Raw genomic sequence first — 11,519 nt, 5'->3', positions numbered from 1 at the left:
ACGTTCCTGGATGAAATGTTTTGGATTCGTATTTGCCGTCCTGTATGTACAGGGAAACTACCGCGGCGTCCTTGCACTTCGCTGCGATGCCAGCACGGCAATCGCAGCTCCCCGCTAGGATTTGTCTGCTGTCGCCAATCTTCAAGAATCAATGTCGCCTATAATTTCATGCGTCCACACCGTAGATAACGAAGTAACTTACGCTGAGCTTCACGCATCTCGCTGGTGCATTATTTTTCGTTTGCGGAATAAACCTAGCAGTCACTTCCGATTAGTGCGAGTTCAACACTTCCCTCACGTCGTAGACGTGCCCCACTTCAAATAGACGACTTCCTTTCTCTAAATTCTTTTCACGAAAAAAGCTATGAAGATCTTGTAATTCCCGAAACCCGGTTAAAATTAATATCGGCACGCTGTTTAGCGCCATCGCTACCGTTTGGCAGGACGCCAAACACGCAGCGCGGGCTGCTGACGCCGTGAGTTATCCTACCACATTCGCGCAACTATTCGTCAGATGGCGCTAGGGGTCGGAAAGCCAGGGCGCCGCCTATGCACTTGCAACCTGCCCATGGCTACAGTACACTGCAACATGGCAGCCGCCAATGCACACGTGCTATGCGCAACTACGGCTGACTACGGCCGTACCTTTGCGATCTTCCCGCCTGCCGTGTTCCCTTCTCTGCGATACTGCTCATTGATGTCAATAAATATTACGGCCTTTTATATGTGGTATTAAGTTATCAATTTAGGTTACAAGTTTAACACTGCTTTATGCGCACTTCAACAGAAGATACGGGACTAACGAAACTTCAGTGGCAAACAGCTATGGTTGCCGCGATTAGGGTGTCTAGACACCATACCGCGATTGCACCATCGTCGCCATCGTTCGCAAACCCACCGGGCATCGCGACTCTGCCTTGCAGGTCACGGCTGGTTGTTCGTTGTGCTTTTTTTTTTTCGTGGCGAAGTATATGCTGTGCTGTAAACATAGCTGTTTCCTCACGACTCATCGCGACGAGGCTCAACAGAGGCCTAGTTATGAGACGTCGCCAATGAAACAAAAATTGCAAGACCATGTAGGCGCGCGTCGATCGCTTTCGTGTATATCGCTGAGGAATAAGCTTAGTGCGATGAAACTAATACAAACGTGCGAATGCTGTGTGCTGCACATTTTGTACAGCAAAATTCTTAATTATTCAGCGAATAATCAGAGACCTCTCTGCTAATGGTCCGCAATACAGACTTAATTTTTTATAAACTTTCACCCTCGCATTAAACAAGCAGCAAAAAGGGGCAACAGAATTCAACAATGCATGTTGCATAACAGACCAGCAATAATCTGTATAAAGTCAATAGGACGTATCAGTCTAATAACGAAACGAGCAGACATGCAACACTGTTTGTATAATACTAATACGCCTAATACATAGGCTCTATTGGTCTTATAGGTCAATCAGTACAACTAATAGAAATTTATATTGGTCTAATACAAAACTTATACAACTAATACAAAACTGTATTAGACTAATACAAACTTCTATTAGAATTTTTGCTAGGGGCACCTCGGGGGATCGAGGGTCTAGGTGCAGTGCACCGCGAATAGGTGCAGAAGGTGTAGAGAAACTTGGCTGGATCGAATAGACCTTATGTGTCCTTGTTTGCACACAATATTGGCAATGGTCCTTGTAAGCACTGTCCCCATAACGTTCCTCGCCTTCCTATGAGTACTCCACTTGTGTCAAAATGCTGCTGCAGCTGAACAGTGAATGTGCAGTAGAAATAAGAACACACAATGTGTGATCTAAAATATAGCATAACGTTTTTTTCCCCTCTAGACTTCGCGCCTATCGCCGATGTGTTAAGAAAGCAATGCGACATTGCAGCGCGAGCTTATCTTACTGACAGTATATCTATAGATGTTTGCTGAGCACTTCTTGTGTTTATTTTTTTTAATCTAGCTGAAATCATCGATGGCAGACAACATACACATAGTATGGAACACGTCATGCAAGCAGCACTGTATGCAACACAAGTACGAGTGCAGGCGAGCACAATATCGTTGTCCGTGCTTTAGCGGGACGCCAAACGCGATGAGAAAACTTCGCTAGATTGCAGCTTTCAATTCCGTTAAATAGATTACTATCTGTGTTTCTATATGTTGTAAACTCAGTAACTGACAGCATTAGCTCCACCTGACTTGTACGAAAATTGTGGGCATGTACTGCTTCATTCACGATTGACAATAAAAAATGCAAGCTTACTTGTCTGACTTGTTTTTTTTTTTTTTTTGCCAGTTAAGATCTCTCGGTCAACTGGCGATATAATAACGGTATCGGTAGTCATTTTAGAGTATCGTACACAGGAATTAACACCGCTCCGAAAGGAGCAGCAAAACTCTGAAAACCCCACCATAATGTATGATAATATGAATTGCATTGATAATAAAAGAAGTTTTGATTTTTTTAGCACCATCTCGCGGTCGCATACTTTAGTTCACAACGCCACCGCTACTCTTATTTTCGTTACATTGTGGAAGGTGCAGTTCCTCTTCTCTAATTTGGTGTAATCACGCGGAGCTTTTAGTTGATCGCGCCAAATGAGCAGCGACGGCTATCAGCGGTTGTAAGTCTCATCAGCGTAAAGAGGTGTGTTTTGAAGTTTCAGGCAGTGCAAGACTCTTTGTGAGACAGCAATTGCGTTCGTGGAGTTAGCGTGGCGGTAACTTTTGAGAACTCTGTGCGTAACAAGTGGCTTCACGGCTGCACACTATGTCCAACAAGAGCGGAGATAGTTTTCAGGTGAACGACAAAAATGGTACGTATGACAGGTACCCTGCAGGCGATCAAGACCTTCTTTGTGTTTTGTTAGGTTACTGCTTTGCCCCGTTTTCAGTCCTATGTATGTGCGCGTGCCTTGCGTGTAATTAGATGTAGCTGATGCTAGCTGTTGAATCGGTACCGACTGCTTCGCGTGAACGTCTCTATTTTGCGCCATCGTTGAAGCCGGCATTGTGGCGTAGGCTGTAGTGGTGCAGGTTTTTTTTTTGTAAGCGTAGCGCAATCACATTGCAGAGTGGCGCAATAACGGATTTCCTGAGAGTACTGGCATCAGGGATTGGGCCATTTAGCCGAGACCGCATTGATAATGTGTTGAATTGCGAGTGAGAGGATCGAAGTAGCTACAAAAAAATAAATAAAAAGAACTTTTATTACATTCCAAGAGACGACAACCCGCCGTGGTTGCTCAGTGGCTATGGTGTTAGGCTGCTGAGCACGAGGTCGCGGTATCGAATCCTTGCCACGGCGGCGGCGGCATATCGATGGGGCAAAATGCGAAAACACCCGTCTACTTAGATTTAGGTGCACGTTAAAGAACCTCAGGTGGTCGAAATTTCCGGAGTCCTCCACTACGGCGTGCCTCATAATCAGAAAGTGGTTTTGGCATGTAAAACCCCATAATTTAATTAAGAGACGACAGTACCACACACTTGTTAGCACTGTGAAACGGCAGAAAAAAAAAGCACTTTGCCACATTTTATTTTTTATTTTCTGTTTCGATTACACAACTTGTTTCTCTATTAATTCGCTGGCAGAAAACTGCACCTTCTGACTCTTCCTTGGTGGTCGTGTAAGAGCATGTGGGATTGTGATGTTTTTTTGCATTTGATGCTCTTTTCAAAGCAATGTTATAGTTCGCATGACGGCTTCTTTTTGACATGTCATATGAGTGCAAGTACGAACATCGCATTTTGACTCTGTGTGTGCTGTGTTAAAGGTCACACATTTGAAAACTCGTTTAAGCAAATTAATGCGGAAGAGTGTTGTGCGTTAATTACTGAACATGCAGCATTCTTTGTAGTGGCGGTTGGCACTATCTGTTAGTAGCACCTGAAACTTTTTACTAGTTGGTAAGTACACTGCTGTATGCTCAGTTTTCATCCAGCACCATACAGACATCCATTTCCTGCTTGTGTCTATCACCTGTCTTGCAGCTAATATCTTTGTATAGTCTGTCTTATCACACTCACATCTGCATCTGACTCGTTTAGTTGCATGTCGCAAACATAAGAAGTTTCATATGGCTTGCTGTACAGTCAGCTGCAAAAGATTGCGGGATCTGCATTGCGTCGCCTCTTTGTGCATTGCAGATCCTGCATACTTTTGTGGCTGACTGTACACCACTTGCGCTGGTAACCAACTATGGTAGGTAGTGTGTGATCTCTTTATTGGGCTTCAAGCTGAGCAATGAAGGTAACATATTTTGTGTGTAACTAAACTGTTCTTTAGTGTAAGAAGTTGCAAGCCTTTATGTGAGTGTAGCAAGTTTGTTTGATTGATAATTGAAACATCTGTCTTGAAACAAAGTCTGTCAGGCACGTAAAAAAAAAAGGAAAGCTTGGTTGAGATGTACTAGTTGCATTCACTCTGTCTGCTGCAAGGTTCCTTGCAGATGTGGTGACTGATATAAAGTGTCATGCAAACGTTTAATCTGCTTTTGCAGGGCATGCCGGAGGGGTTAAATTTTGTGCTCACACTGTTTTACGAACACACATACACACAATTTTGCCCTTTCTGCATCTTTTTCTTTCGCAGCTAATAGCAACAGTGAGACTGATGCAAGAAGCCTTTTTGGGGGGTAAGTGATAATTAAAAAACTTTCCTTCTCGTGAAGTTATGTCCATAAAATTTCCCCATTTCAAAAAAAAAAAAAAGCAGGCTAAGAGAATTAAGAGTCATTCATCCTCCTATTAAACGCCACATGTGAAGCTGGTTTCAGCTGATGTCAGTGGTAGCCGGGCAAATGAGTGAGAAATTGAGGATAACATTGTTTAGTCACCCACTAAACAATGTTATCCTAGCTGAAAGGAACAACTTCCAGCCTTCACATATTAGAATAATAATCACAGTATATTTTATAACTACTTGGAAAGTCGAATAGCACCACCTCTTTGTCTCTAAAAGTGAATCAAAGATCTCAATATTTGTACTGATATTCTAAGAGTTCTACATTTCCACCACCCTGAATTAGAGCAATTTTTTAAATTATTAAATGCAAATTTTTTCCCACCAAATTTAAGTGTCAACACGATATAAAAATATCAAGAAATCATAAGCATTAGATAGTCACCAATTTGTCACTCCTGACCAAGATAAGATTCAAAATAAATTCAGAAAATCAATACTTGCAGCACCTGCTTAGTCTACACGAAGTATAATATTAACCACCTATTTCATTTGAAGTGTTGCAGTAGCCTTACCTCCCTTTAGTTTCACTGATGGTTGACCACACTGCCTTATTCTCTTTATTAGTATATTACTTATTTAACGCATAACTAACACATTTTCAGAGTTGTAGAAACAATTATTGCACATAAAAGGATCAAAACACCTGCATATTATATAGCAGGTGAAAGACTAATTTTTTGTTTTGCTGAAATCCACCACGTGGATCACATGTTTTTTTTTTTAAGAGATGAACTTCTTGTTTTATTACGCACAAATTCATTTAGACAATTTTGATAAAGTTCTAAGTCTCTCAGGAATAGGAATTTATTTTGAATCTTATCTTGGTCAGGAGTGACAAATTGGTGACTATCCAATGCTTACGATTTCTTGATATTTTTATATGGTGTTTACACTTCAATTCGGTGGGAAAAATGTGCATTTAATAATAAAAAAAAATTGCTCTAATTCAGGGTGGTGGAAATGTAGAATTCTTAGAATATCAGTACAAATATTGAGATCTTTGATTCACTTTTAGAGACAATGAGGTGGTGCTATTTGACTTTCCCAGTAGTTATAAAATATACTGTGATTATTATTCTAATATGTGAAGGCTGAAAGTTGTTCCTTTCAGCTAGTGACAGTGTATGGCAGAACTTTTCAAGTTGAGCAGCAAGTGGAATGAAGGTGAACAGCTGCTCTGAGGGAACATCTTCAGTGCATTGCCACATTTGAAGAATGATGAAGTCTAGTGTTGCCTGACACATAAGATTTTGGAGTGCATACACTCATTAGCATGTCCCCATTTGTGCAGTCTCATACACTGGGGTTGGTGGCATGAGATCGATGCATTGTAGCTTGACAACACCTTGCAACACCTGCATATTATATAGCGGGTGAAAGACTAATTTTTTGTTTTGCTGAAATCCACCACGTGGATCACAGTTTTTTTTTTTCAGAGATGAACTTCTTGTTTTATTACGTACAAATTCATTTAGACTATTTTGATAAAGTTCCAAGTATCTCAGGAATAGGAATTTATTTTGAATTTTACTCAAAATTCAGAGTTTCCTGTTAGTTTCCGCAGTCACTCTCAATGCCATGGCCTGTGCTGGTAAGTGTGAAATATGCCTGTAGCCTTGTGCATTAACTTGTAGGTAATAGGAAGAACAACCACTTGTGATTCTTTATAGACTGAGTATTTTTGTAAATTGATGACATGTTTGTTTTCATTTAGAATGACATGTTTACTGGTGCATATGATCTTATTATTGAAAAATAAAGATCAACTTGGGGCTTTCCTTCCACTGTTTGCCACACTTGCATGCCATTAACCATGCTGTATCAGTGAAATGACATTTGCTCTTGTCATTTAAAAGCCTACCGTGCATGGGATACACCTGATGTTTTAGCAGTGAAAGAAAAGAAAAGGAAAAAAAAAGCTAATTATAAGTCATCATACTCAAGAATCAGATGTAAGATTGCTGTTTGGACATTACCTAAAGAGCAAATAATATGCAAGAAGCTTTCAATTCAGCTTGAGATAGATGGTTGTATTTGTATAATAACTTTGTATTTAATTCAGTTTCAAAAATCAATACTTGCAGCACCTGTTGCAGTCTACAGGAAGTATAATATTAACCACCTATTTCATTTGAAATGTTGCAGTAACCTTACCTCCCTTTAGTTTCACTGATGGTTGACCACACTGCTTTATTCTCTTTATTAGTATATTACTTATTTAACCCATAACTAACACATTTTCAGAGTTGTAGAAACAATTATTGCACATAAAAGGATCAAAACATATTGTTGCGATAGTTAATTTGTTATGGCTCACAAATGGCACCAGAGAACATGAAGGACAAATAGGAAGACACTGTCGTGATGTCTTCGTATTCGTACTTTGTATTATTTAGTGCCATTTGTATGCCATCAAAGGATAACACCTAGCAAGTATTAAGTTTGGGGAACACTTACAAGCTGTTTTAATTTAAAGCCAAAGTTGGTCTTGAAATGCTGACCCTGGTGTTGACTTCATTAGGATGTGATGACATGGAGGGAAATTTGCTGATGTTGTGTAAGGCGAGGTATGATCAAACATGAGCGCCGCTGGTGTACCTTATGGATTTTTTCAAGTGTGGCAGCCACAGCTATTGCAGGAATGGAGCAAGCCAATATATGTTAACGTGATGCATCTGCCTCCTGGGTACCAGTACTAATTTGCATAAAAATTGTAGTATAAATTATTTAGGGTGCTGTGGTGCTTGCCAGTGCCTTTTTATGATGGTTTAGAGGTTTTTATTTTCATTTAATGCAGAAAAAGTGGCAAGTCGAAAATTTCATGTCAGTGCTCCTTAAACATCTTTACTCATCTGAATCATTAGCTGTCCGTTTTTAAAGCATCATAATGTTATAATCTCTTACTTGGTAGTAACACTGTCCCTTTAACCACTAAGCTGCTCTTAGCTTGTATGCTAGCCTGTAGTATAGTTACAATGCCTGCCCAGTGTTGCCAAAATGCATGGCAGCCAGTGGTCCATAGTGGCAGTGCCACATTCCTAGACACTTTATACCTGCCATTGCTAGAATACAGACTTCTAATGTCATGCTCCTGTGCCTCTAACTTCACGTGCAACTATGCAAACAGTGGTAACAAATCCTAAACTTTTGTTACTCGTAACTTGAGGTAAAGCACAAAAAAGCATGTACGACAACAGAAAGGAACGAAAAAAAAGCATGTTGTCCTATGTGCTTTTTTTGTGCTTTGCCTCAAGTTATGCAGTACGAATTAACCCACAAGTTTGTGCTTTTGTTACTCATTGATATCCCATAAACAGTGATCTATTTCTGGGAAAGTGGCAACTTCCTGACTCCTTAATGTCAGCATCACTTGGTGGGCATTGTAAAATACAGGCAATGGCTTGCATGATGTTCCATGTAGTAGCTGAAGTGTTCCTTCATTTGACAATGTGGTCGGGAGCAGTGCTGTATGGCTAACACTAAAAGGTAAGTTACTTATTTTAAGTGAATGTAAAAATAGAGGATACGACAGCCACTGGTACGGCTCATGCTGTACCAGTGGCGTACAGCCACTGATACAGGCTCTACCTGACATGCAGCAGTTGTGTGGTTCCTTTCTGGAGGTGCATTGTCTTTCCTGGTATTTTTTTTTTTTTTTCAGTTTAGGCAACTGTCTGGAATTTACAAATCTTGACCTTCCACTAGCAGTTTCAGGTTCTAAACTTTCCTGGTGCCTTGTTTTGTTTCAATGTCTGTTGGCCTTTCTGTATTTTCATCTGTAATTCGTTCAGGAATGTGGCACTCAAATGTATATGTGTAGAGTCATTGTGCAGGAGTAAGTGACGCAAGTGGAAAAACATTGGGCCCTCAAGACGGTTGTTCTTGTGGGTTGCCTGTATGGCCAAGGCTGACACATTCATTATGGAAAACTGTGTGCAGACAACAGGGGTTATGGAGGAGGAAAAATAAATGAGCATCCTTTATCCTCGTTTTTGCACTTTTTACCATGGTGAATACATGCCAAGTGACCGAAATGTTTGCTCTACTCTGTGTCACTGTGGGCTCTTGTAGTGATTCCAGAGATTACAAAAGGTGATTGTTATCAACCAGAGTTTACTGTGAAATAGCAGCCCCTCCCTAACTTCTGTCTTTCACCACTCTGTGCCCTTCCTCGCACCCATAAATTTCCTGGCCTCATCTGTCCAGCTGATTCTCTGCTGCCCTCAACAGTGTTTCACTCTCCTTGGTCACGCACTCATTGCTGTGTTTGCCCACCATGTATGTTCTCCACACATTATGTGGCATGCTCAGTTCCAGTTGACCCTTTTAATGTCAGAAGAATATGCGTTCAAAGCCTTTCTATGAGAAGCAATGTGAATGCATATGATATTGCCCTTTAGGTCATGTGCTTCTGCATTAGCTTCTGTACGACCATTATGGCCTTAAGTTTAATGATTGCCTAGACCTGTGCATTCCATTGTGACTGGGCCAGTAGTGTCACAGTGTAGAGTTTTGCTAGTCACTCTTGGAAACGTTGCACAGAAAGAGAAGCAAGTGTCACAGTGCCAAATATTTGTTAATCAGTGGACACGTAACATTCCCTATAGCAACAAGCCTTCTATTCACGTAAATTTTGGCAATAAATCTGCCTGCAGCTTAAAGACAAGCCATCCTATCGTCTACTGCAAGTAATTTGAAAAAAATATGCCACCTGCTTTGTATGTTTCCTCAGTAACTGCCTCTCTTGCATTTTGACAAATTCTTCTGTAGTACAAATAAATTGCTTTACTTGGAACAGAGGTTTCAGTGTGGAATCAGCTAAGTATTAATGTTGATGGGTTGCTACAGTGACGAGTTGAAGTAGCTAGCAGACTGCTGATATCTTGCCTTGCTCTTCGCACCTTATGTGCTCTACTAATTTTAGTATGGTATAATATACTTGGTCGTAAGTGAATGTTTGAAATTTTCACGTATCAAAAGTCTTTATATTACTTACCAAAAGCTGTTCAATTCATATTAAAATTTGGAAATGTCCTGAAACAGCAGCTTGACAAGTATAAGGGGACGTCTGAAACTCTATGGTTGAAAGGAGAGTTACTGTTAGTAAGAACAAAAAGAAAAGTTGAAAATGGACATCCATAGAGATGCATAGGGTAAGAAACAGTTGATAAGATTGTGAAGTTTAAAGCTGAATGTAAACACCAGCTATCCCGGAGTTGAAAACACTTGTTATTTTGTATTGGGTTATGATTGAGTCCTTTTTGCGCAGTTAATAACAATAAGTTAAGCTATATTACTGAATTAAGCTTTGGCAATGGCAAATGAGCCACTCTTAGCATGATAGAAGGCTTGGTAAGCCAGAAAAAACAAAAACTGGGTGGCAACATTGCCCTGTAGCTCCTGCACTAGCTTGCCTTGACGTTGTAAACTTTGACAGCTGGCGCTTGGGTCTGGCTAATTGTTTATTGGAGAAGGACTAGTTTGCATTCTGAAGGAACCAAAGGGTTATCCTTCACCAGTCAAGCTTTGAGAACTTGCATGTGCCAAAACAGCCCAAACGAGAAAAAATACTCTGAAACTTCTGGGGTAATGCTGACTTATCAGCGGCGAGACTTCGGTGCGAAAAAAAAAAAAAGGAACTTTGGCTTTCATTTTCTCCCCCTTAAACCAACCTTTGCCATTGAATGAATCAAAATTGGGTTTTAAAAGAATACTTTTGCCGCTCTAAACCGACCTGAACACTTTAGTGTCCCTTGACCACTGCAGACATTCTTTTCTGTGTTGTTTTCCTTGTGTCTTCCTCTCTTTGTGTTCTTGTGGCACTGTTGAAGCACTCTCTCTGCATGGTTCTGTTTTTTGTGCCACTCCTTGTTGGATGTGTTGGTAGTGGTGGTGCTTTGTGTGCTGCTTCTGTGTCGTGACATTCCCCTGTGCTGTCCTTCCCTGGGTGTTGCAATGGCGGTGTTGGCAGTCTGTCTTCGGGCTGCTGTTTACCCAGAATGTTCACCGGGCGGACGGCCTCCAAGTACCCTGTGCTGCCTACATCACTCGAGGCTGAGGAGTACAACATGGCCCACCCCAACCGGGGCAAGTGTGTCATCTTCAACAACAGGGTGAGTGTGCGTTGGGTGGCCCTCCATGTTCTAAATCTTATTTAACAGTACTGTAACCCTTGACTAGGGGTCATAACAGGAAGGGAAAGACAAAGTTTAAAGAACTAAATAATACCCATCAAAACCACAAAGGCCATGGCACGTCAATATGACGTCAAACATTAATGTAAATGCATGACAGCAGCATGTCCACCGACATTGTTCACTGCAACAACATTGTTTATTGGGTCATTCCACATTTCATTTGCGGCCAAAAAATATGAGCAGCGAAATCTGTCACTCTGTATAACAGAATAACATAACTATGGTTGGCTTACAGATAGATTTTACTTAGATCTTGTAGGTATTTATCCTTGTCAACTTTTATTTGGCCTTGAAGTATTTGAAAAAGCATCTTTATCTAGTATTTTCTTCAACGTGTTTCTGAAAGGTCCAGACTACAGGTCTAACGATCTGTGTCACTGAGTTCTTCCTGTACCTTGAACGAATCAAATTTCACAACAGCATTAATATCGCGCATCTACTCGCTTGCTTTAAGTAACAAACTTTCCAGCTCATGTTGAGTTGCCAGTAATTTGTAGGTTGTGCATTAGTGCCCTGCATATGAGTGTTTTGCATAGCCTGAGAACCACATCATCAGCCATGGTGGTTCAGTGGTTAT

At 40.8% G+C, this 11,519-nt stretch overlaps 1 protein-coding gene across 3 annotated transcripts in view; it reads left to right on the top strand.

Annotated features, from left to right (window-relative positions):
* The first annotated feature begins 2,537 nt into the window (after positions 1-2,537).
* The window catches only part of LOC139051338 (caspase-1-like), a 65,715-nt gene continuing 56,733 nt past the window's right edge, over positions 2,538-11,519 (top strand). For 2 of the 3 annotated variants that reach the window (XM_070528359.1, XM_070528361.1), the window contains exons 1-3: positions 2,538-2,814; positions 4,593-4,635; positions 10,717-10,858. In XM_070528359.1, the coding sequence (XP_070384460.1) occupies positions 2,769-2,814; positions 4,593-4,635; positions 10,717-10,858 (231 nt within the window). In that variant the 5' untranslated portion in view covers positions 2,538-2,768. The remainder of the gene's footprint in view (positions 2,815-4,592; positions 4,636-10,716; positions 10,859-11,519) is intronic. The other variant, XM_070528360.1, reaches the window with a different exon arrangement.

The sequence above is a fragment of the Dermacentor albipictus genome, unplaced genomic scaffold, assembly GCF_038994185.2.
Source record: "Dermacentor albipictus isolate Rhodes 1998 colony unplaced genomic scaffold, USDA_Dalb.pri_finalv2 scaffold_11, whole genome shotgun sequence".
Lineage (NCBI taxonomy): Eukaryota > Metazoa > Arthropoda > Arachnida > Ixodida > Ixodidae > Dermacentor > Dermacentor albipictus.
Note: the sequence above shows the minus strand (reverse complement) of the source record. Positions and strands in the feature narration are given on the sequence as shown.